This window comes from Melospiza melodia, chromosome 5 (assembly GCF_035770615.1).
Source record: "Melospiza melodia melodia isolate bMelMel2 chromosome 5, bMelMel2.pri, whole genome shotgun sequence".
NCBI lineage: Eukaryota > Metazoa > Chordata > Aves > Passeriformes > Passerellidae > Melospiza > Melospiza melodia.
In genome coordinates, this window is record NC_086198.1 from 25,134,843 (window position 1) to 25,161,417 (window position 26,575).

A 26,575-nucleotide genomic window follows, 5' to 3' on the forward strand; every position below is an offset into this window, starting at 1 on the left:
ACCTGAGGCTGTGAGGTATTCCTTCCCAGAGGGGACCTGGGCCTATGTCCTGCAGGCAGTCCCCACAGGAAGATCAGCAGGCAGAGGTCACTGGGTTCTCAGTCAGGTTTGTTTGCTGCTGCAATTTCCCGGTTCAGCTGGGAGAGCTGCGCGTTTGGACATTGTGTTCAGCACGTTGCAGCGCAGGCTGCTGCCTTCAGCTGTGACTTCCTGTGACACACATGTATATTTTTATTCAAAGTGGTCAGCTGGCTCTCTAATAAGAAGAGGCTGAGCGTGGCATGGCAGAGTTGTCACTCGCTGCTGTCACTTTGCTTGCATCGGTTTGGCTCTGAGCTGTTTCAGCGTTGTAAAATCCTTCTTTTTCATGGTCAGTGGCCACGAGAGATTTCCTCTCCTTTTATCTGTTGTGAGGAGGATGATCCCAAGCTGACTGCTTATCTACAAATTGCACTTCTCACTTTGGCTCAACCCTCTCCTGGCCAGAGAGGGTTGCAGTTAGGAAGTGTGAAGATAGTTCTGTTCCTGTACCAAAGCTTTCTTTTCATTATGCACCTGCTGAAATAGTGTGTTTACGCTAGGGATGCCTGCAAAGAGAGGCCACTAGGTAGTTGCAAAGAAAAACCAAAAACTGCTTGGTTGTTAATTACTTGTAGTTGTTAAGGCTTTGACAGGACTCCTGGAAACAAAAGATTCCACCACCAGTTCCTCAGGTCCTTTCACAGTCTCGGGCTCTGTACATTCAGAAAGCTTGAGTCACATAGGGAGGGATTTATATCTAATAAAATAACTGTTTTATTGTTCTGCTTTATGGTTAGGAACTTTCTAGCCACTGAAAAATGATTGGGAACACTACAATCACTACAACATATTTTATAAAATGTATAGATGTTTCCTTCAAAACATCCCATCCTGAAACTTCAGAAAGTGTCAAATTGAAAAAAAAAAAAAAAATTCAAGTGATCACTGTTCTAACAGCTATTGAGCATCACAAAAAAAAAAGTTTCCTCTAAAATCTTGTTAGCTTTTGCTGGATTTATGCTCCTTGAGTAGAAAAATATGTTCTTTTCCCAAGACTCTGAGAGGTGGTTGGGAAGTTGAAAACTTACAGACCTTACCCACGTTGTTCTGAATGTTCCTGATGATGAACTTGTATGCTGAACTTGTTTTCTTGCAGCATCCACTTGTGCCAGTCCTGACAGGAGTGTCCTGCAGTGGGACAGAAGGGTGTTTGCACAGCCTGGACACGTACAGAGCAGCTAGGCTCAAAGCTGATGTTGCAAATGAGGGGCACAGCAGTGAGCTGTGCTGATTAAGCCCTCTATATCTCTGTATCTGGCTGTGCATAAACAACCATTTGTTGTTTCTTTTGTACACACAGCTGGGCACAGGAAGAAGCCCCAAGGCTGACCTGAAAGGGCTGTGTTCTGCTCAAATGCAGCCAGGTTTTAATGGATCTGGAGTTGCCTTTTAGCAGGATCTCCCTTGCTTCTGTGGCAGATGTATCTTGCAGCTCTAGGCAGAGAGTGGAGTTATTCTCACCCAGCTCACTCTTGTTTTAGTACTTCTCAGCCAGAGTCCATCTCTCCTGCCAGAGTCCATCTCTCCTGCCGAGTCATCTTTTTCCCACCAGCTCTCCCGGAGCCAGGCCGGCCACTGGGGCACTGGTACAAAGGGGGACTCCTTTCAGTTGCTTTGTCAGCTGGAGAAGAGGAGCTATTCCTGGAGGGTTTTTTCTGGAGGGTGACTCTGCTAGACTGCCTCCTCTGCCAACACAGACAGCAGTTTATCTTTCAGTGGAGTAAAAAGCCACGTGCAGCAAATGTGAATGGGGTGGCCTGTTCCTCTGCTTTCCTCAGCCCCTTCCCATATCTTTGCTTTTTGTGTGGACTACAAGCACGTCACTTGAAGGTGCTTTAGGAAGCAGGGAACATGATGGGTGCAGAGGTGTGGACTTCAAAGGATAGTAATTTTGTAGAGGAGTGGAAGGATGTTTTTGGAAGATGGGAAAGTATAAAAGCAGTGATATTTTTGGTAGGTAATATAAATCATGGAGGAAGCACCAGGGACTCACTTAGATATTTTAAAACATTTTTGCTAACAAATGAATGCTTATTTCATAATTTTCAATGACATTTTCATTGGTCTGAAACAGCTGGATTTTTAAAAAGCTTTTGCGCAAACATTCTTGTAGAAAAAACAATTTAGTGTTTTAAAGAAATAACAGTTTAGAAGAGTGGGAGAAATTTAATTGGGCACTAAAATTTAGGAATTTCATTAGATTAGCAGAGCTTTGGAGAAAGCCTGCTTTGAAAATAACTTGTGCCAGACTGGACTGCTGCTTGTTTGCTTGCTCTCCCATGCTCTGGCACTTGCACTAACTGGTGCAGATGAAGAACCTAGTGACCTTGTCACTCAGCATGCTTTACCCTGTTCCCACAGCAGATTAGCTGGCACAACCATTCATTACTTGTTGCTTTCCTAGGAAACCCTTCAGGAACCTACTCCCAATCCTCCCCCTTCTCCAGGATGGAGGCCAAGAAATAATTTCTGGGCTATCCCGTGGGGTGAGAGTCCTCTGGAACAAGTTTAAGCAGCGGGCAAGAGGGTGTGGCAGTGCTTGCAAAGGACACTGCTGTGTATTGAAGGGAAGCCACAGCAGCAAATCCCGGTCTCCAGGGAGCATGAGGTGTCCCTTGCAATGGGAAACTTTTGTGCTTATCTGTTGGATGAGATCAGGAATGCTGAGAACCTGAAGCTCTGAGAAGCTTTCAGTTTGGTGCGTACTTTTCTCTTGTCCCTGCAAGTTTAAAGAACAGTTCTGGAATATGGTTCCCCCTTAGCAGATTTAAAGTAGCTTAAAATGTTTAAAAGGTGATTTGGCCTCTGAGTTGCAGGAGGGAACAGAAGAGCTATTGTGCAAAAACTAGTATATTCTCCACAGATATGCCAACAAGGCTTGTATTTCTATGGCAGTGCAAAAACTAAAAGGGGTAAAATGAAGTCAGCTGAGAGCATCCTGCTCCTCTTTTGGACAAGAGGAATATCGGTTACAAAAATAAGAAAGAAAATTCTGCAAATTCCATCTAGACTGTTTGTGTATGGCTTGGTGTTCCTAAATGGAGGCAACTGAAATTTTTAAGAACATTAAAAATTCACTATAATTATTGATGAATTACATCAGTAGTTAATTATTCTCACCACTTTAAAATGTCTTAATTTCTAGACATGACTTGCAAATGTTTGACTTCCAACCATTGAGTCTTCATCAGTTTGTGAGTACTAGGTCAAGTATTAATGTTTCCTGCATGCATCAATGATTTTCTTTGAAAAACACTAAATGTGTGGGTTTAGTTTTTGTGTGCCCTTCATGGGCTGTCTCTTAGCACTCTTCAGTTTTTCACAACTTGCTTGAAATGGGAATTCTTGAACTGATCAAAGTCTTTTGCAACAACCAAAACCTAGCAGGAAATACAGACATAACACACCTTTTTTATGTAATACCCATGTTGATGTCTCTGAGGATGATGATAATTTCTTCAGCCACACAGTCACTCTGGGCTTGTAAGTACGATGTTGTACCCCCATCTTGCAAATAGTTTCCAGATTTTGAAAGTTTTAATGCTGGCTTGCACACAACATACATAAAAACCACCAGCATACATAAAAATATAGCAGTATACATACATAAGAATAACCACCACTATAATTTGACTTTTACTTACAGATCATTGAAACATCCTTAAGTGAAACAGTGCTGAGCACCAGCTTTGCAAAGTCACCATTACTACTTTTAAACCTTTCTGAGGAGTCCCCTTTCACTAAATTATGCTTTTAATGTATTAGTTGGTCTTTCTTCCTGTTTGTGCCCTTTTGGGGAGGGGGCCTTTTTAATTGTCTATCTGCTTTGTTTGGACTTCAAGGCCACAGTTTCTGTTTATGTGTGACTTGCTTATTTCATATGTGCACACAAGTTTTCTGGCTTGCAGGAGATTTTCCAGGGTATTTATCCTTTATAATGGCAGATGTTCGTATGCATAGCTACCTTAAAGAGGAAAATGTGTCTGTTAATAAAAGTATGTGTACATAAATAATGGAACTTTTAATTTTGTATTGGTAGTATTTTGAAAAGTACATTCTGTAATTTTCAGTCTGACAATATATTTCCTTTCCATTTCATGTTTCGGCCAGAAGGAAAATGTTGCGTAACTTAGAAAGCATTGTGGGAATAAATTGATGGTATTGAGTAGCATCCTAAAAGCCCTCAGATTTTGTCAGACCAGGAAAGATTGCCTTTCTTTTCTTTTTTTTTTTTTAATTTTTGAATAGTGTCTGATTTATGTATGACTGTGCAGTGAAGCAAGGGATAACTGTTTTTCAGGAGGCAGACACAACCATATCCTCATAAAATCCATTATTTAGATCACATATCTTGTATCCTCTGGTGCTGCTCACAGATCCTCTTCTCTTGTTGCTTTATATGCTGAGAAAATTACTTGGTGTGCAGCAAAGTATGAAAGGGAAAGAAAGAGGAGAAAGCACTTCTGTAATGATGATTGACAGGAGACTTCTTTCCCAAACGTGCAGTTGTTCTTTCAACTTTGATGGAGAAAAGTGATTGTTCATATTTAGTTCCAGCCAGTGTTTTTCTCCCTTTGTTGAAATTCAGTAAGAAATTTACAAATCAAATAGTTTGAACACAGGTGTTGCTTTGGTGTAGGTGCTGAAGTGTGGTGGTATGTGTTGGTATTTCAAGGGACTTTATCATTTTTATTGTTATTTGCTGTCTATTTTCCTGAAATGTTCTCAATGCACTAGGGAGCATATAGTCAGTGGAGAGGATGCTGTGCCTGTCCTGAGAGAGGGTTTTCCCTCATCCTCTGTTTCTGTAGTTGGTGGTACCATAAAGGGCTTCTGTGGAGCATTGTTGGTGCCAACAGATGAGTTTGGCCTTTCTGAGTAATATAAATGCAAGAACTATATGAACTTGCAGAAGAGATTTTGCCTTCTTTGTTTATTATGGGAGAACAAATGCAACTAGTACAAGCAAATCCAAACCAAAATGTTGTATAATCCCAGGTTTTATGTGTGCTAGCCCAGCCTGAGTTTATGCAAGTTAAAAAAAGGCATAAGAGGGCAAGGGGAGGGTAGGAATTCCTGCCTCTGAAAAATAGCAAGTTGGTTTTACCGTCAACATCTGTGTGAAGGAAGTGGGATTGTTTGGAGATAAGACTGCAGCTTTCTGGCAGCTTTTGTCTGCCTGCTTTGTGCCACAAATAAATCACTTGTGGTCCCTACACATGAACAGGGGAGGTGAAGAATTAAGATTTGTGTTCTTATGTAGCAGCTGAGAGATTCAAAGGGCCCTTTGAGACAGTGTGAACTGACCTAAGGTGACATGCATCCTGTACTACCACTTTTACCAATGGTTGGCCACAGTCCTCAAAAGGAGTTTTAAAAATTCCATTCTGACATTTCTCCATGTTAAAATCTTTTGTTGCAGTGTCTGCAGCTGTTCTCAAAGTAAATAAACCTTTGGGAAACCAGCAGTGCTAGCAACCAGCTAGCATTTTTTCAGCTTTGGTCACCTTTCAACAGTTGCTGAAGTTGTGTGCCAATAGGTGTAGGGAAACATGAGCTCCTGTACCCCTTCTTAGCTGTGATGGCTTTGGCAATGTTGAAAGAGACATAAGAGGATGCAAGGAGAAAGCTGATACCCATTGAGGGGACTGCAAAAGAAGAGAACAGAAACAAAAGGTGGATCTGAGTGTTGAGGGCACAAGGAGCCCTGCAATTTTACTGTTGGCATCTGGTTAATTTTAGCATGATGCCACAAGCTAACCTTCCTCACTGATGCTAATCCGTAAATTAATCTTTCTGGTTATTACAGGATCTCTTTTTGTTAGTGAATTCTTTGTCAAGGAGCTTAGTACTTTTAAGCTTATTTATACAAGCAAGTCCCAGGGAAGTTATGACAGAATAGCTAGTGTATAAATTAATAGTACAGCAGCTATTTAAGTTATTCCACTTCTGTTTATTCAGCAAGCTGCTCTGAAGATCCCTGACTCCTTGCCCATGTAGATGGATCCTTAGTTAAATGTGGAAAATTAAGGTTTTTTTAATGGCATCCCAATGGTAACACTCAGTTTATAGAAGTGTAATAAAGTATGAATAATTGTGTGTGTATAAAAAAAAGACTGGCCAGGAAAAGTCAATTTGATTTATTGTCGAACTGTTGAAATAGTACAAGATGCTTTTGTTTTATACTGAAGTAGTTTTATTTATCAGGATAAAATCTTTCACTCATAGTTTTAGTTGCTTATGAGCACATATGGTGCATTTAATTTACCAGGAAGTCCTCAAGATACTCATTTAATTGCAATGGGTAAGAGCAGCCCAGATCCATGATGGCAGAGTGCTTTATCAGCATTGCTGACTTTCCTAAAAAGGGGCCCTGTGCTGTGCGTGGCGTGACTGTCACAGCAGAACAGGCTGGTGCTGAGGCAGTGGGCAGAAGCATTACTAAAGCACTTCTTCCAGTCTGCCAGCTGACAGGAGCAGATATTAAACAGCTCAGGGTACTGAAGCAAAGCCACGTCTACGTTTCAATTGACCCCTGTGTCTCTACTCCATGCCACTGCTTTCTGAGGCTGCATGCCCACTGCTCTTGATTTTGACAGAAAATGCCCCTGCTGGCAAAGGCCAGGATGTGTTGGGCATTCCTGTGAAATGTCTGATACCCTCTGCTAACCTGGGAACGTTGGCTGCTTCTCTGGAAAGCTGATGTGGCTCATGTTTAGTTGGCATGACCTACATCTCTATAGAAGTGTTAAACATACAGGTACTAAGCTCCTGCCTCAGCTTTCTCCCAAGCCAGCACTAATCCCCTCTAGGGTTGAACGGGATGGTACTTTCAATATTGACTTGAGTTTTTGAAGATTGATATGTGCCATTATGTTTGTACCACCTAAAGTGTTGAAAGGACACTCTTAGTCCCCTTTATCAGATTAGGATCATCCCTTTCCCCATCACGCAAAGTATGCAGTGTGATAACATTGTTCACAGACAGGGCAGCAGCAGAAGCGTTTCTGTCCAATGTTGGGGGAAATGGAGAGCAATTCCTCAGGCCTTCTGGGCAGAGGAGCTGCAAAAGTGAAAAGTAAAACTCTGGGTATGCTCATTCAGTAACCATTAAATGTTTCAGTGCAAGACCTCAGTGATTTTGTGCTGTTCATTTTTGGAGGCTGCTGTGTCCCGGTAAGTAACACACCCTTTGTGCTTGGTGCCTTTGCTACTGCTCTTCCCAGCCCCAAAATTCTGCCCAATGGAATGCTGTGATTTGTTGTTTCAGAGCAGTATTTTGTCAGCAGCCACAGATGTAGAAGCAGGAGTGCTTGAGAATAGTCCACTGTGAACATGAGTTGTTTCTTGAGTTCAGATATTATGGGAAGAAGAGTTCTCTTTGCGCTGGGTCGGAGATGGGTGGCCAGCTACAGCACAAACCTTTCAAACCGCGGTAGTATGTACTGCAGCACGAAGGGGTCAGGTTCGGAGGTTTTGCCAGCCCTGTTAAACACCGCTCCATAGTAAAGGTGTGTGAGGCCGGAGCCAGAGCAGCCCCGCCGGAGTGTCTGGAGCTTTGCGGGGCTCTGTGTGCCCGGGGCACCGCGCCTGCCCTTCCCGGAGCGGAGCTCGGGAGAGACTGCATTGCACTCTGGGCGAGTTTAGGGACAAGGGCGGTGGGTCACTGAAGGGGATACAGAAGACTTTGTGCAGTCTTTCTGTTGAAAGGAGCCATTAGCCCTGAGCTTGCGGCACCTTTTGCAGGCCCAGAACCAAGCGGACATCAGAAGCCGCTTTTGGTTAACCTGTGCCTGCCGAGCCCGGTGGGGCGGGCAGGGACCGGGGGCGCGGCGGGTGTCGCAGCCGGGGGCCGGGCCGGGGCTCCGGGCGCTGGGGCGGGCCCTCGCCAGCCGCCAACCCGGGCCCGGCCGCCCCTTCGCCCCTCCCCGGGGCCGGGCGCTCCCCGCGGCCAAGCGCTGGCGGCGCTGCGGGCGCGGCGAGAGGCGCGGCGGGCGGCCGGGCGGGCAGCGGCTCCATGGCCAGCATGGCGTGCGAGGTGATGCCCCTGCAGAGGTACGTGTGCAGCCGGGGCACGCCCGGGGCTCCTGCCGGGCTGTCCGCCACGGGGGAGCCGGGACTCGGACCGCCTGGGAGCGGGGGTGCCCGCTCGGGAGCGGGATACCCGGCCGTGCAACAAGTAGGGCTATAGCGGATCTCCGGGGTGGGAGATCTCCGGCGTCCTCGGGCGGAGATGGGGGTTCGATGTAGCGCCCCGAAATCCACAGAGCTGTGGATTTCTCTGTCCGGTGTAGGAGCGGCTCCCAGGTGTAGAGGGACCCCGGCCATCCGGGCGATGCCGATCCCTCGTCCCTGCGGGGGCTGCGGTGCTGCGGTGCGGGAGCGCGGCCCCTGCGCACAGCCCCCTCCGGCTGGCAGCTCGCACACCCCGCCTGCCGCAGCATGGGCGGCAGGTTTAGTTTTCGGAGAAAAAGGGCTGGGTGTTTCCAGGGTGCCGGCGCACACCTCCCTGCAGCACCAGCTGTCAGCAAGTACCTGTGCTGGCATGTGCTCCCGCCACGCTATGGCAGGGACAGCTGCAGTCAGGCTTCTGAAATGGCAGGGCACAGACCCGCTGCGGGGAGGTGTGTACACAGCCCTTCCACTGGGTCATCAAATTCTTATTTTTAGTTTTACTATTCGTTCAGTTCTCAAAATTAAGCAGTCCATATCTCCCCTAGTAGTATTTGAATGGCCTGAATATCAATCTTTCTGTAATCTACGAAACAGTAAATAAAAAATTGACCGTGCCATTTCAGCACTGTGGTGGTGCTGTTTCAGCAGAAGCTGCGGAGTTGCTGCTTACTCGAACACAATAAAATAGTAACTGAAATTGCTGCCCAGACTGTTGTTGCCCTGATAAAGTGCAGGTTCTTCTGCAGGTAGGTGTGGAAAAAGTCTCTTTGGCACTATTGCAGTCATGGGGTTCCATGTTGATGACTGCAGAGAAACAGAAATATGGTTTGAATGTCTTAAAGAAGTGGTCATGGTGCATCATTTCTATTTGAAGGACCAGTCTCACATAATATCTTTAACCTTTCAAGGATCTGTCTGTCCTATCAGTGGTTGGAACAAGTGGTTGTTATTGTGCTCTTGACTCTTCACCCCAGGGGAAGATAGGTTTCACAGGCTGGCTCTAATTAATCTCTTTGTTGTTGCAAGGACTAAGTCTCCATCAGTTAGAGATGCAGTCAGCACTTCAAAAATGAGGCATTTTCTTCAAACTCCATTGAGCCGTAAGCATGGTACAGGATTATTTTTGACTTTTTCAGTTAAAATTGTTTAATTCACGCAATTCTGGCTCCTTTTCCATCTCCTTGATCTATTTTTAGGCTGTGTATACTGTACTTTTTAGCACCTTGGTTTTTTTGACATAGATTGCCAGATCCCTTTACAATGGCATTCTCCAGGTTGCACCTTTATTTTCCTGTTCTTCCCTCCCTCAGGGCAGAGTTTTGCTGGCTTTGAGCATTTTTTGTCAGCTTCAGGAAAGCTGATACCTCCAGTATTGGTTAGTACCAGCATAGATAGCACTCTGTTTGTGCTTGCTGTGGGGTGCACAGGCCGATGTTGCTGGTCAAGCTGAGGACAAATTGCAGTGCATGGTTACTGTTACTGGGTTTAATCAGAGTGGTGGCACCCTTCAGGTTCTGTGATTTAGGGCACATGCCAAGCTGAAAGAATCTGTCTTTCTCTCTCAAGGAAGGGAATGAGCTGCCTGCAGTAATCACACTTGGGTCCCTTCCTGGGTAAGTGAACTTGCTCCTGCCCATCTCCTGCAGGTGCTCTGCTCCATGTTCTCCTTGGGGCCACAAGGCTGGCCATGCTGTGCCTGCCATGGAAACCTTCCTGTGCTGAAGCAGTACAAACGTGTAGCTGGTGTGTGAAACTTGGGAGAGGGAGAAGGGTTCTGTGTCTACCCAGATTTGTGTGAGCTGTGAGTCTGTCTTCCAGAAAATCATACAAAGTGCTTTCATAGAGCCATATGGACTATAATGGTGCCATCCTATATATAGATGTCTGTGGAAGGGCATGTGATGGGTATGGTGTCCTGCTGTGAAGGAGTGACAGTGGGGATGTCAGGGTTATGTTTCATTGCATGGGAAGAGGTGGAAGGCCAAATGTATTGGATCCTCACTGCAGTAGGTACTATATTGCCCAAGTGCTGTAGAAGGCAATGGTGAATGTCACATGGATTGCATCACTGATTTTCCAACAACTTACCCACCAGTGATTGTCTCTTCTATTGCTATTAGGCTACCATCTTTTCAGAATAGCATTAGCTCACTTTGGTATCCCAGCTTCCTAGTTAGAGTGTTACTAATGCTGTTAATGCATATTTTGATTTGTGCATTCTAGCTCAGTGTATTGCAGATTTAACAACAGCTGTGCAAAGCTGAGGCCTGTGGCTGCCTTTTCCAGTAATATCTGCCAGTTTCAGTAGGAGATAAGAAAGGCAGGTACACACTTGGCCTTTGTTTGTGATTGGTGGCCCCTGTTGCTTAACAAGTCAAGGTAGTGGAAGAGTGAGGCCATCACAAATATTTTTAGCAAGTGCGTTTGAAAGCAATAGGGAATGTGACTGATCAGTTTCTAACCTGTACAGCAGCAGTTGTCTGGATTGTTACCAGGCTTGTTTGATTTACCTGATTGGTTACCAAGATTGTTTGATTTACCTTACTGGTTGGTTTATTTGGGATCTTTCACAAGTTCCCAGCAGTTCAGCCCGAGAACACTGCTGTATTCCACCTTTTTTTGTTTGTTTGTTTTGGGAGGGGTGGCTGCTGTGTTCTCTTTATCAGATTTGTGAACATTTTTGTGTTTAAGTTGTACATAAGTAAATAAGTCTGATCTTTTGGACTTTGCTATCACTTTCTATCCAAGGTACTGGGAGTGCTTGACAAGCCCTAATGAAGTATATTCTGGAATATGGATGTGAAGTATGCTCTCTGAGGGCGGAGAGAACTTGAATCTACTTTTTTCTTTGTTTGCTTTGGGTTTGGGTGGGTTTTTTTTCTTCTGGTGGAAGAATAAAGAAAAATTTAAACCTGTGGTTCTCATCTTCCTCGAGTCATAGCTTGTTAGAAAATGCTATGTGAGTTTTTTGTCTTCCAAGCTCAGATTTGACCCCTTGTCACAGCTGTGACATGGTGAGTGTAGGAGCTTGTGGAAGCTCTTGCTCAGTACCACTGGAGTGGAAGGCTCTGACTAAAAGAGGAGATTGGTGTGGAAATTTTCTTTGGTGTTTGTCTCTGGGGTGTCCACCTGATTAAGCAAGAAAATATTAATATTTGCCTAAAAACTGGCCTCTTAGATACATTTATTTGAAGTGTGCAAGCTTTTAACAAACAATCCTGAAACTGAAATCACTGGTTACCTGGTAACAGTTCTTTGCCATTATAATGCAACAGGTATGTGTGTGTTATGCAACTTCACTGTTAAATTCTGAGAAGAGGTGAGACTTTGGCTGGTACATTCATTCTGCCTCTTTCTGAGCCATTTTCTGATTTTACCCTAGTGAGGACCATTGCCAAACCACAAGTAAAAGACACTGCCCCATCTTTCATAATAAGACCCAACTAGCTTAAGAAGTAAAACAACAAAAGTGAGCTCTTTAACATTGACGTCATTTTATAAAAGATAAACACATTTGCAATCTAGAAGGATAGTAAGCACAAAATAATTACACAAAATTATGCTGTCAAGGGCTCCGGGATATTCAGGTATGTTAATATAAATGGAAAATCTGCCTCTTGCTCACAGTGGCACTTAATCAGCAAGAAGTTCTGCTCACTTCAGCTTGCCATGGGATAGCCTATACTTCTCTGATCTCTAATGTTGCTTTGAAGTAGAAGGAGGTGTGCAGAAAGCCTTCAGTATACTTTTTTTCCTTTTCAGGTAATATGCTTCAGTCTCAGAGCCTCCTCATATACAGCCTGCACAGTTATGCCTCTGGATAGATGCCTGTGCATTGTAATTTATTTGAGAGATCTTTAGGAAAAACATGCTGAAGAAACAGCTTTGAGGAAGATGAGGAGATCCTTTGGAGTTTAATATTTAAACCAGTTCACCCGCACCCAAGTAATTGGAGATATTTTGCATAGTATGATATTTTTGCAGAATACGTAAGTTCAGAATAAAAAAGTTGAGTTGTCAGCCTTGGATTCTGATGTGTGGCTCATTTGCTGAGTAGCTTACTTAATTTTCAGTGGTGTGCATGGTTAGATGTAAGCACAACTATTGTAAAGACTGGAGATAAATATCTGAAACAACACGTTATGGTTTTGACTTATTAAAGTTAATCTTCAGGGAAAATGGAAATGTTGGCATGGAAATAACTCTCACAGGAAAATAGCTGTTGAGCATTTGTTTTTTAAACAGTGCATATATGGCATTCCCTCCTCCCCCTCCATTTAAGGATGTAGAGCAAGGGTGGCATTGCTCAAGGATTGAGGGTAGGTCCTGACTTCAGTGATGACCATTGTGTCACTGCAGTGTTATGATGTTAGATTAAATTTATGGTTAATCTTGCATCAAGGACGGTATTATTCTTTCTTCTTTTGCATAATGTGCCTCAATATTTATTTGAAGGAAGTTTATTTTGAAGGATTTATTTGAAGGCAAAAGCTTGTGTTGCCTGCTATTTCTCATTTGCAAAAACATTGCCTTTTACCCACTGCTGTGAAGCACAAGCTATGGGTAAATAGCTCTATTGAGAAAATAAGCATGCAATAAATTTTCATGAGCTGTTTCAATCTTGCATTTTTTTGCAACATTGAAATAACTTTTATGGGGAAATGACTTGGGTAGGTGAAAAAGTACTGAAAAATTTGTGAATAAGATGAGACCTTCAGCAAAAAGCGCTGCTGTGGCCTCAAAATCAATGTTTCCTTGAAGCTGTTTTTAGTGTTGTTGGTGTTGAATGTCATAATAAGTAAACAAACAATATTGTTTAAATTTTCAGTAGTTGCAATCTTTTAATCCAAGGAGGCATAGGTGTTCTTAATGATGATAATAAAAACAAGAGGGAGATAAGTTTGAAGCCTTCAAAAGTCACCCAAACATAGCCTTCCTTCTCCTCCCTCCAAAGCCTGCTTTAACTTTTGATATTATTAGTAATTTGATGTCACTGAATTTTTCATTGGCTTTTTGTTTGATTGCATTAAAAATAAAAGCAGCTATTGCTTTGCATTGAAAAAGTAATTCTCACTAAAAACCAGCTGCATTTCTTTCAAAGTGGAGAATTTCTGTGGTAGAATCGAAAGGGAGCCCATTCCCTTATCTAACATTTAAGGTCAGAACAAACAGAGCCTCTGGCAGGGCATTAGGAAAACATGACCTTGGCTGAGCAGCAAGACCCTGCCAGTGTCTAGGCCCTTCATCTCTGGTGCAAAATGTTGACCCATGAGTCAAAGTACATTTTCATAATTGTAAAAGAAAAAAAAATCTAACAAAAAAAAACTCCCACAAAGCCGAAATCTGGAGTATTTTTTAAAAATTTGATTGACTAAATGTCTCATTTAAGTTTTAAAAGAGATGTGGAGTAGGAAAGCAGCAGTAGCTTTGTAAGGGAGGTTCCAGTGCCAGGAACAGAAGAGCTGCTGCTGGTTAAGTGCAAATGAAAGAAGGAGGAAGGACCCTGAGCCACTCTGACCTGTGATGGGAGCTCAGGCCAGCGAGGACAGGGCTGAGACAGGGGTGGGGTATTCCTTATGCACCTAAATAAATTGGGAACTTTCCATCTAATTGGGTGTTCTGCAACAGGCTCAGCACCTCCCTTATTCTGCCTGCAGGGCAAGATGATTTAAAGGTTGGACTTGTTCTGAGAGGTCTTTTTCACTCTCAACGATTCCATGGTTCTATGAGACATCAGAAAAAAACAAAAACCAAAAGATGATTACCTGTTTAAGAATGTGAGAAGTGAATGTAACACTGCCTGTAACATTCCTGCTGCAAAAGAGGGAGGCAAAAAAGGATAACTCTCCTTCTGTAATGGAGATTGATCATTTTACATTTAGACTTCACCCAGGCTTTCCTATATTTCCTTCTTCAAAAATGGAAAGGATGTGCCTGACAATCCCAAAATGTGCTAAACTAACTGGTGGGCTAAACTGGTGTTCCATCCCGTCTGACAGACTTTTTATTATTTCAGTGGTGGTCGCAAACATACATAATATTACTTCTTTACCCATGAAATGAGTTTTTATGTTTGTTTTGGTTTTTTCTTAGTTTGGCTGGTATTTGTTTTGGTTTTTAGCAGGAAGGAAGTTGTCATGTAATCTCCCAAGTGTTTCATGGAAGCGATTAATTTCTGTTTAATCCCTGGATTTAGGTGAGCTATTTATATGCTTGAGAAAAGAGGCTGCTGTATTTTGCACTCACCTGCTTGGCCAGGTAATCAGTGATAGTTGAATAAATAACTGGAGTTTTTTTAAGTTATTTCATGCCTTCTGAACATAAAGCATATGTAAATCTGGACAAAACTTTGAGGATAAAATAATTCCAACCAAACAAAAATCCCCCAAAATTTAATTCACTGCTAAGCCTGTTTGTCTAATGGATAAGTTCTTTGCTGGGCAAGGTAGAAATTTAGAATATTTTTATGGTTTTGTCAAAAGTCTGGATTTCATACTAGTTGGGTTGGAGGTCTTCACCCCAGATTCAACTACTGCTCATTTGCTGCACTTGTAAAACTATTGAACCACTATTGAGTAAGAGAGGTTTTTCACAGCTACAATTATTACCAACCATGTGAAATCTTGACACTTGATCTAAATGAAAGTGATATTTGGTTTCTGACTTCTGTAAGAGCTTTCTTCTCTGCCATTCCCAGCTAATGGGCTTAAAATATTTGTTTTCCCTCAATTTCATTGTATGGGTTGATAAATTTTATGCAGTTAGAAAACTTGCTTGAACTTAAGAGGCATCCAGTTACATTTGCTGTGGAAGAAAGGGAAGGAAATGCAAGAGGATTCAGAGTCCCTGCTGAATACTACTTTTCCATCTGCTCTGTCAAAACAAACGTTGGGAGCATAAATGCAAAAGATTATTTGGACTTTGTATGATTGTGCTGCTTTGATTTGGAAGTTAATTACAAACCTTGAAAGAAGGAGGGGTGTTTATGATGGAAAACATGGTTGGTGTGGCTTCAACAACTGCCACTTGCACATAAAGCAGCATTTGGTGGTGTCATTTGAAGTTGCATTAATGCACAGAAATCTTTATGGCACTGTGAACTTTCATTTATGTGAGAAAAAATTTTTCATGTTTTCTGTCCACTACTTGGATTTGTTTGCATTGAGATTACAAGTACAGCTATTAAGCAGTGAACTGAACATAGCAAAAAGCTTTGTGAGTTTAAAGTGCTTTCTTTACATTTAAAAAATATTCTGTGAGTGCCAAATAAAGTGATAGCACGCATACAGGCTGGGAGACTTCATACCATCGGGAGGGGAGCCTTACCTAGCAGAGGTTCCTACCCATGTCTTTGTTGCAGGTTGCCTTCAGGGAAGGCAGTAATGTGTATTTCCACGTTTCCATCAACCTTTTCTAGGCAGTCTCGAAGCTGTAGCAGTTTCTCATGAAGGCTCTTGAGGTGCTGTTAGCCTCAGCTGACAGGCAGGCACTCTCCCCCTGCTGTGCACTGCTCTGTGTCCTGCGTGGCTCTGGGAGCAGCAGCAGCAGCCCTGGGCACTGCAGCTTGTCCAGGCCACTGAAAACAGGCTGGTGAAGTGGCAGCAAGGTTCCCACTGGCAGCTGTGCTCCCAGTCTTCTTGGGGAGCTGCTGAAAGCTGACCAGGCACTGTTGCCTTTCAGAGGGCATAAAGTTTTGGCAGGCCACACTGATTTAGAGGCAGATTCACTTCCTTCCACTCTGGTGTTTGGTGTTACCCTCAAATTAGGTTTCCTGCATCTTGTCCTTTAGGGTCTTTTCTGTAGATGTATGTTTGTGAGTCTTTCCATATTCTAGTTGAGGGGTTGAATCCCTGTGATTATTTCTCTGGAGCACTGGCTTGTTTATTTGTCAGCCTGCCTTTTTGAGTCCCTTGTGTCTTGCCTTCTCCCTTATGCTCTGCTCCCCTCCATGAATTTGGAGTTCATGTTTGTGGATCTGTTCTAACATTGGCTGGGTTGGAAATGAGCCATGGTTCAATCTGCCTCTGGCTCTGTGCAGCGTGAGGGCAGGGTACTTACCTGGCTGCAGACCAGTTTCGGCTCACCTTGCTGAGGGAGCTGCATGCTGGCTCCAATGGAAGCTGCAGAAAGTCCCTGAGTACTTGATTTCCTAGCTGTAAATCCTACAGAGATGTTCCTTTCCCCTTTATCAAGTGTTTAGAGCAGCTTTTATAGGCCAATAAATAAGATCCTTCCAAATCCAAGAGATCATGTGTGTTGCTGTGTCCCAGCTCATTGTTACCCTTGTGCCAGGACAGGCACAATGAGCTGTGTCAGGGCTGGTAAGTCACTTGCCAGGTGCTTATGTTGGGGCCAGGCCATCTGATGACTAAAACACAACTAAACATTTTGTCAGGAGACCTCCACACCAGCCAGTGGCAATCCCTGATCTCAAACTTTCAGAAAAATCATTCAAATAAACTTTCCACAGGAGTGGTAAAACTGGGGAGTAGGTAGCCTCATGTGTACACCAATGGCTATAGTTGTTTCTTTGGTTACTCAAGATTTCCTTTGTTTTTTTGTTTTTTGTTTGTTTTTTGTTTTTTTTTTTTTTTTGTTTTTTTTTTTTTTTTTTTTTGTTTTTTGTTTTTTTTTTTTTTTCCCCAAATTTGGCTTTAATAGGCAGATTGTTTAATTCTGGAGCAGCAGACAGCAAAGGACTCTCTTGGTTTTCCTGGCAAAATGCTTGATTGTTGCTATGGGAATAGCCCTAGCACTGTTGCAGAGTCAGAATGACTCCTGGCTGTCTAGCAGGGGATCTGTTACGCCACATTTGTGGACATTGGGAAATGAGTTGGATTGCCAGGATTTAAGGAAAGTAACTTAAAGCTTTCTTCCATGTGTCAACCAGAGGACAAAACAGACTGAAGTGTTACCTCTGTAATGGATGCAGTTTCACTTTTGTTGTCTCTGCTTTTTAAGTGTGAGTATCTTCAGCTGCAAATACAAGTCAGAGCTGCATACTAACTTACAAAATATATTTTGTTTTTAGCTCCCAAGAAGATGAGCGGCCCATGTCACCCTTCTACGTGAGGTATTTACTCTGTTGTTTTCATTCATTTTTCTGTGTGGGATTGACTCCTTATTGAATTAAATGTGGGGAGGGGTTCAGAAGTGCTGAACAGACTGTAATCAAAGTGGGCATTAATTTTACATTTGTAATTATTGCTCCGTTAGTGGCATGAGTCTTTGTAGTTGCAATTCTTTTGTATTTAGAGAAGAGGCCCAGGGTTTAAGGTTTTTATTACAAGATGGACGTGGTTTTCCTCTTTTCTTTGGTTTGTTATGTGTCTTAGATGCCCGAGTAGCTTATCTGTAGGCACAGGAGAGATTGCTGCTACAGGATTTGAGGAACTGGCAGCATGTGCTGCTCAGAAAGAAACCAGGAACCAGATGGTGAGTCAGCAGCCCATCCAGTTCCCTGCTGCAGCCTAGAAAAGCAGGAGAGTGCCCAGCAAGCCTCACTGGAGGGAATGGTGCTCATGCTGCATTTGAACAAATTGTTTCTTGTTTTGCCAACTGGAGGGCAAAGTCACTGCTTGTAAAAGGGGTCTAATTCTGTTGAGATCTGTGGAAGTTTGCTCTGCTTGCTTCAGTAGCAGGCTCAGTTCCAGTGCTTTCATTTATGCTTAGTGGAAGAACAGGAGCCAGAGCAATTAACAATGAAGGGCTGCAGAGGAGGAAGGGCCAGATATTATAATTGGGTTCTTTGATCTCTACAGAATTTAAACAAATAAAAAGAAATCCCAGTGGTGCTTTTTGTGAGAACAGTGATAATTGGAATTCTTACAGTGATGTCTGAAATTTGTTAATCTCTGGCATATATTTCTGTTTATCTGTAGCTTGGTTTTTTTCTTAAAGAATTTTTCTAACATGAAGCATAGAAGAAGTCAATGCTTGCTGTGCAGAAATGTCTGTCAGGGAATTGTTCATGGACTAGCCTGGCAGCATGATCCTGTCTGCCTTTGGGTTGATGCACTGTCATTCCCTGCAATCCATTTGTGCAGATGTTACTCAGTCTGTGCCTCAAAAGCTCCAAACTGTCAAAGGAGATTCTGCCTTTTCCTTCAGGAGATTATTTTGTAGCTGCATACATACATTCCCCTGTCTCAAATTTTTCCTCATTTAAATCTTCATATCTTTTCACTGAAAATTGTCTGCCCCTTTGTTTTTCTTTCTGGCTAAATGTGACCTTCAAATGTTTTTAGGGTTTCATTACATTTCCATCTGTCTTACTGCTCAGAACTGTCCTTCCAAGCCCTTTCCTGGATTATAGAAAGATGATCCATGAAGGAGATTCTCTTTGGCTGACCTTGTCAAGATCACCAAGGAGAGATGGGGAACAAGGAGTGGATCTGAGAAAACTGATACCAAAGCAGGACATTTCTGACTGGAAGGGAGCAAATTTGAACATGTTAAATAGAGATGTAGGCTTATGGGGGGGGGCAACAAAGACTGAGTGTGTCCACTGAAATGAAGGGATGGATTTCCATGGGAATCTGTCTTGCAAATAGGAAGAGAACAGTCAGGAATAAACACATAGCTGGGAAGTGAAGAAATGGCTGGTAGGAGCAGAGAGGGAGCTGCGCACCTTGATACACAGGCTTCCTGCCAAGCCCGTGTCTTTTGTAACATTGCTGGGATACAGTTACTTGTAAATAAAGGGAACAGCTTGTAAGTCTTGCTTCTGTTTGTAACACATCAGAAATCCTGAGGTCAGTTGCCAAGTACAGCTAATTTGGCAGAAGAGCTGGGGCTGGCTGGGCGATTCCTGGTGCTTCAACAACTGAGAACTTGAGTGGGTGGCCAGTTTTTCTGTGTCACTTTGAAAGTTCACGTCGTTGCCCCAGAGGCTGTGTGTAACATATGTAGGAATTGCATTTCACACCGTGGGCAAGGAAGGGAAGACTGTCTGCTTTAGCTGTTTGATGGTTAAATCTATTTTTATTACTACAAGTGTTCGCTACACTTACATAGCTTGAAATACTGCTCAAGTAATCCTTCAAGTGAATCATGAATATTTGGGCACAGGGCGGTCACTGCAGTGTGAATGCAGTAATTCCATATAGATAATTATACAACAAGTTAAGTAAGTGGGAACAAGAGCTCTTTAGCTTCCAAACACTGCATAATGCTTGGCTCTTGCCAGACGGAAGGAACATTGTGTCCCTCTGTCATGGTTTAACCCCAGCCAGCAAACAGCTGCTTTGCTCACTTCCCCACCAGCAGGATTTGGTAGAAAACTGGAATGGTAAGAGCTGGAAAACTTGTGGGTTGAGATAAAGATAGGTAAATAGGAAAGGGCCATGCACACAAGTGAAGCAGAACAAGGAATTCATTCAGTGCTTCCCATGGGCAGGCAGGTGTTCAGCCATCTCCAGAGAGCAGGGCCCTGTCACATGCAATGGTTACTTGGGAAGGGAGATGCCATCACTCCAAACATCCCCTCCCCTTCCTCCTTTTCCCCCCCACCCTATACACTGAGTATGATGTCACACGGTCTGGAATATCCCTTTGGTCAGTTTGGGTCACCTGGCCTGGCTCTGTCTCCTCCCAGCCTCCCACACACCCCTAAATTCCCTGCCAGTACAAAAACCAGAAAAGGCCTTGGCTGTGTGGAAGTCGTGCTCAGCAATAACACAAACATGTCTGTATTATCAACCCCATGTTCAGCACAGATCCTAAACACAGCCACATACCAGCCACTGGGAAGAAATGAACTCTACCCCAGCCAAAACCGGCACACCCTCAATTGGTCAGTTTTAGTAGGATCAAATCAGGCTTGATTATTCAGTGCTGTACCACGTCAGCTAACAATCGAGATGGTTCCCTCGTTGATGTTTTTAACTATAAGACAAATACCAAAGGTCTTAACTTTTAAGTCAGAACTGTCAGAACACCACCAATAATACTGATTGGTTGGTGTTTTTTTTCCTTTCAGTACTGGGTAAGTCAAGACTTTATCACCACTGCTACTTTGTAAGGGAATAAACAGTCTGTAGCAGTATGAGAGTAAGCAGTAAATGAGACAAAATGTGACATGGGTTTGTAAAGAGTGGTAACACCAGTACAACCATGTTATTTTTTAAAAGACTTCTAGAGAGTGGAAGAAAAGGACCTCATCTGTCTGATGTCAGCAAAATGTTTTATATCATGCCATCTATATGGAAAAAGTGGGCATGAGTACTAGAACTTAAACATGGATAGGGAGGAGGTGAGAACTATGGATATTCCTGGTAGGAAGGGAAGGGGATTGCTGCTGGAGATCCTTTAGTGCCATGAACTTCTTTTCCTTAATAGCTACTAGCATAATAAAGTCAAATCATGTTCATTAATTGAGCTTAAAACAGAAATTCAGGAGGGTGAATGGGTTGGCACCATCCTCTAGGAGAAAATATGTGACAGTGAGATATTATATAGAGTGAGATATATTTATAAAATATCTTCCTGTCATATGTATATGTATAAAAGATGTTTTATATATATTTGTAAAGATAAGCATAAAATGTAAGATATATACTAAAAGAAATAATAAGATAAACAATAAAGTCATATACCTGAGGTCTAATAATGAAAATCTTTACCCTGAAGGGGAGTTCCTCAAATTTGGAAGTGCCAGGGGGAAAAAAAAAAGATGTGAATATACTTGTTCATGGAGGGATGAAAGGGAAGTAAAGGATAAAAATACCTAAGTTGAAGTATTCGTATGACAGTGGATATATAAAGGAAGTATTTTCAGTACACTTAGAAGTATGGATACCCCTGTACAATAGACAGGTGAGCTTTAAACACTTTCAAGTCACTCATGTTCCAGTAGCTGTAGGTTTGTGAAGATGATTAAAGAAATGGGAAGACTGTTACAAGATGGAGAAAAGAGCACGGAGATCCTGGCTACTGTAAGAAATTAACCAGAGCACACATATTCCCCCTGAGTTTTAGACAGAGAAGAGAGAATGTTTATCTTAATAATGATACTGATGCAAGAGAGGATATGTACAAATAGTTTATTAATCTATTTGGGCAGAAAATTATTAATTTCATAGCTGGAGCCCTCTCTCATTGGGCATAATAAGGATGGTGCCAGCTTGACCAGTTTGAGAGACCTGGGTTCGAATCCATTCACCTTCTGCTGACCAGAGTTATCTTCTCCCGCTCTGTAGTCCTTGATTAGATAATTTGTTGGCTCAGCTGTGCTCAGTACCAGGCAAGGAGATTTCTGCATTGTTACAAGAAGAGGAAAACCTTGCTAGGTGATTGATTGTTCCAGGGAGTCATGCCTGAAGGGCATTTACTTTCCAAAACCTTCTGTAATAACAAAACCTTGCGGTGAAGGGAGTTGACATTGTTAAAAAGTGCTCCTTGTATAATTCTGTAGTGATACTGTGAATACCAGCTGCAGGATGTTTGAGTAATAAGTACTGAGAAGCACTCAGCAGTTTCAGGTAACGAAGCAGCAAGTCCCTGTAAGCACAATTCCACTCTCTGTGTGCAAGGAGTTCTCAGAAGACAGGGAGTCTTCAGGCATGCTTTGTGCTGGCCTGTGTGCCTTAGATGTGATGTTAGTCATGTAGATGCTTTCAGAGGAGCTCCCTGTCCTGAGATAAGCCAGAGTGATGTCACAGGGGAGAGAAGCAAAAGCTTTGTAGTGTGGAGCTTCCTTGTTAGCATTCAGAGCATTAAATTGCAATGAGACCTGACATCACAAGCAGTGCCAAAGATTGCATTAAATACCCATGAGTGCCAGGCAAGGCATTGGACAGTTTTGCCTGGTTCTTTTCCTAGAAGTACTCCTGCAGGCATTATTCTGTACAACTGGCTGTTTCTCCTTTTAACAGTTTTTGAGACAACTCTTTAAATAATGCAGGTCAGGTATTCTTACCCTGAAGATAATTGGGCAAGGTGTTTTATGCTGTTTGTTCTCAGGTCACTTTCCTCAAGAAACTGGAAAATTTTGCTGTGGATTTCACAGCTGCTCAGAAATTTGCTTGGCCACCTTCACCCTGAACACTTCTCCCTCCATGGGATGTGCCATAAGAGATCCCAAGTGCACGGTGTGATGTGTGTTCATGTCCATCACACCTGCACTGGCTGAAAGTAACCACCAGGCCACTGGGTGTCCCTGCTCTGGTACCTGGCTGCCATGCAGGGCTGAGGCTCCCTGGGGATTATTTCCCTGCTCTGCAGGGCAGCCTGCATGGACACAGCCATGCAAATTCACCGAGCTGAATCACGGGGCCTCTATGAATCCCTCGCAGGATTGTCTCTGCTCCAAGCAGTAGGTGTCAGTGTGCATCTGTCATAAAGGAGGTGCAAGTGAAAAACATTAGGAATCCTGAATAAAGTTGCTTTTAATCGGGTTAGTTTTCTGTGTAGTTACTAAGTAGTGTAAAAAATAATTTACCACGTTTAAAGGAGGGATAATTTGACCTTGTGAAAGTATGAAGGTGCTGAGAAAATAATGAAGCCATGTCCTTTGTGTGATGGAACATCCCAGTAACTAAGAGCACACCCCTTTTGTTTTGTTTTTAAACTCAGTATTTTCACATTTTGTATGCCATCACAACACCTCTCTTTGGTGAAAGTGTGTCAAATAAAGCAGTTGTCTTAAAATGGATCCCACGTGAGTTTGCAGTATTGTATGTCACAGTGTGGAGAGTGGATAGCATTTAGACCATTTAAATCCCTATGAATAGGAACTTCCTAGATCAGGGATTGAAATACAATGTTCGGGACTTCAGAAATTTCCCATCTGTTATGTCAAAGCCATTTAAACATCCTCAACCTTGCTGGAACAGCAAAATGGTAAAGTTTTTGCATATATTGAGACTTTCTTGCTGTTGTGCTTGACTTATAAAAAAACAAAAACAAAAGCTACCTTTCCTTCTTGAATAAAGCAAATGGACTGTAAATACATCTCAGCAACAGGTGACTTTAGTCTGCAGGTGCAGCTTATGAATTAGGCCATTAGGTATTGTCAAGAATTAATTAAATTGCTTCATAAATGAAAACCCAGTCTCCAACAGCACTATGCCAGTATGTCAGTTTCCTAGTTTGCTCTGTTGGATCTTTTTTTGTTGCTGTTTTTTTCTAGATGCTAAGATACTTTGCTCAGTAGTGGCATGAATGAAATAGATCAGGAGTAAGGACATTGATATCCAACATCTGCTATCACAAGATGCCCAACACAGACCAGACAAGCTGCAGGCATTACATGAGATAATTCTCACTCTGGTGTACATCTTTTAAACTTAGAACTAGTTAGGGGGTGCAGGTGAGATTTAATGGTGATGGAAGATAGCACCTTCTTGTCCTGGGGGCTGAAACAGAAGAAAGGAGGCCATGCAGTAAGAGCTTGCCTTACATGTGAAGTAAGACATTATCTAGAGCTGATAGAGCACCTCTGAAAGTGAGCAAAAACTTGGGTAAACAAGTTAGACAAAACTGGGAAGTGCTAGAGGTCAGGCTTCCCAGAATGGAAAAGCATGAGGGTCATAAGAAATAAGTTCAAAAGTTCATAGCACTTCAAACAGCTGTGTGCCTTTATGCAGGTTTTCTGAAAGTAAAAGTCCCCCAGCACTGGGAAGCTGTCCTGCTGCCTTTGGTCACCTGAGGAGAACCTTTAATTTCTATGAGATTTCTATTTCTCAGCATGCTCTGCAACAGCAGCTGCATAATCTAATAAAGATAATCTAGCTGTGGAGATAATTGACTGTATGTATCAGTGATATGGAGCGGATGTGAGAAGAAAATAATGACAATAATGAACTGGAGCAGAGCAGGAGTTCCATTGTCCGGGTGATTACTGAGCAGGGCAGCTGCCTGCGCAGGCGGGCACAAGAGGGCTCTTCGGGCATGGCTCGCCCTGCCTGCTCCCCAGAAATCCAACAGCAGAGCGGCTTCTGCCACCCAAGAAGTTTGGAAAACCCCGCAGGGTACACCCTGCCTGCTCGTCTGGGCTCTGCAATCCTTCCAGGGTGGTGTCTTTGCCTGCGTTTGCCAAGGTGCTCTTGCAGTGCCTGTTCTGTCCTGCAGAAGGCTCGGATCCCAAAACCGCTGTGTAACTCTCTCCCCTCCGCTGTTTGTTTTGGATGGGACGTTCTTTGTTGTAAGAAAGGTTGGTGGGGAGTAAGTAAAGCAATTTAGTAACACATTTAAATTAAGACATAAAATGAAATGGGCAGAAAAGTTGCTAACTGTGGAATTAAAAGAAAGTTAGTGTATCTGGAAAAACTCTGCTTTAAAATCTCTGTCTTATTGAGACGGGGCTAATAAAAGAGCATTAACTTAGCACAAGAGCTAAGGATAAACTTGGATTCAGTGCAATAAAATCAGAATATCAGAGCTTCCTTTTGTAGTCATCCACTCAGCTGGCATGTATAGGATATATACTTCCTTGTTATTTGTCAGTAGTTTGAAAATCACCATGTTCCTGTCTTTCTTATAGAACCCGTATTGTCTGAATAGGGTTTTTCTAGATGCAGGAAATTAATTGTTATGCATCATTAAAAATTAAGTTAATATACTTAAAATTGGTGTTAGTAAAGTATACGGTTAACTAACTAAGTAGTTAACTAACTAACTAAAGCACACAGTGAATTAGAATGTGCTGGGTGTTAGAAAAAATTGTATTGGTAGAAATAAATAAACCTATATCCTAGGGATGTTTTAAAAAGCTAAAATCCAAACAATCCTTTCTTCCTCTCCAGTGTCACTTTCCTGGCCTGAAAACAGAGAAGAAAAGTATGATATGAAAGACAGCCTCACTCAGTTTGGCTTGCATGTAATACTATAAAAAGGTGATACAGCATTAACTTACTCCTATGGGTGTAGGAGCTGTAGCAAGCACACGAATTGTGTCTTACAGTGTGGGTTAGCCCACATTAGCGCAATAGCACCTTACTTGTTAATATGTCTCCATGGGAGATATATTAACATCCAGTTCTTAAAAAATAGTTTTGGGCTGGGAAGAGGCCACATAGTTCCTGTAAGCAAACCAGAAAGCAAGTAGGGAGCTTGAAATGTGCACTTCAAATTCCAGTGCCATCCTGTAGTTGATAGTCAAGATGTTAGATGTGGGAAGAGTGTGATCTTGCAAATTTTGTTTCCTGTATGCAGGTATTTTATCTGTAATAATAGGTACAGTAATAGTTGTTTGCATGTCTTCATTAAATGATCTGCATGACACAACTGCTCAGGTCCTGCTCAGGTAATGGGGAACATACTGGCAAGTCCATGGCTGCTTTCCTGGTGTGCTCCAGTGACCTGTGCTGGGGCTGGAGAGTAGCACTGGGTGAGGCTGGGACTGGCAAGGATGTGTGTGTGGTTAGAGCCAGGTGAGCACACCAGCTCAGCCTGAAGCATGCTGTAAGTGTGATTTGCAGCTGGGTGTTTGTGGGGAGGAGTCACACTGCTTTGTGGCTTTTGTTAAATTAGCTGTAGTGGCCCCTCATTTATCCTTCTCTTCCTCTGTTGCCTGCCTTCTGCCCAAGGGACATTCAAACCCAGTAAAGCCACAGAGTGGTTATCTGAGAGAGCTGCAGCTTCTTAGCTGGCTCCAGCCCCACACAGTGAAGTGCAAAGTATTCAGGGGAAGCAGAGAGGAAACCTTTGGGTAGCAAAGGCAAATCAGCTGTTGATGGCTCTGCAATGAAATTATTTGAGAGAAACTGGTGAAGACTGAAAACCATGAGTGGCTTTTTTGGCAGGAAGAACATCTTGCATCCAGCTTGGCTTTTGTACCCTGACCACATTTTACTGGGATTTATCAGCCAGCTGTACTCTGCTGATACGGGGATAATTTGAAATGAAACCCCTAGGCCTGTAGCTTATTTGACTAAAGGAGGTCGCAGGAAGGATGAAAAGGCAGTGTCACCTTATCTGCAAGGCTGAGTCAGCTGAGCCAGTGGATGAAGAAGGGGCAGGATGGGACTCAGCTTGGCAGAGGGAAGAAAGCAGTGACACCTGTGCCAGGTCAGCTTGTTCAGAAGGGCTCTGAACAGCAAGTGATAACATCTACATTTGTGTCAGCTCTTCCTGAGCCTGATAACAGACTGAGGTAAAAACCAGAGAAGCATGCATAGTTTTTATTTTTTAAAATGTGAAGCAAGGAATATGAATATATTCTTTGAGCATGTTCAAAGAGAGAATAGTTAAACAGAGAGAGCAGTTAAATATTAAGTGAATATATTTTCAAGTCAGCTTCAAAAGACAAGGACGGTTGTCATGAAAATAAAACATCAGCAGCAGAAAGCCCACCAAAAAAAAATCTGTAACGTGTTGA

At 42.8% G+C, this 26,575-nt stretch overlaps 1 protein-coding gene across 6 annotated transcripts in view; it reads left to right on the forward strand.

The window, feature by feature from the left end:
* The window catches only part of FAM13A (family with sequence similarity 13 member A), a 119,653-nt gene that overhangs the window by 53,763 nt on the left and 39,315 nt on the right, over positions 1–26,575 (forward strand). For 5 of the 6 annotated variants that reach the window (XM_063156622.1, XM_063156623.1, XM_063156624.1 and 2 more), the window contains exon 7: positions 17,288–17,329. In XM_063156622.1, the coding sequence (XP_063012692.1) occupies positions 17,288–17,329 (42 nt within the window). Of the gene's footprint in view, positions 1–8,063; positions 8,137–17,287; positions 17,330–26,575 lie in introns of those variants that run through there. The other variant, XM_063156627.1, reaches the window with a different exon arrangement.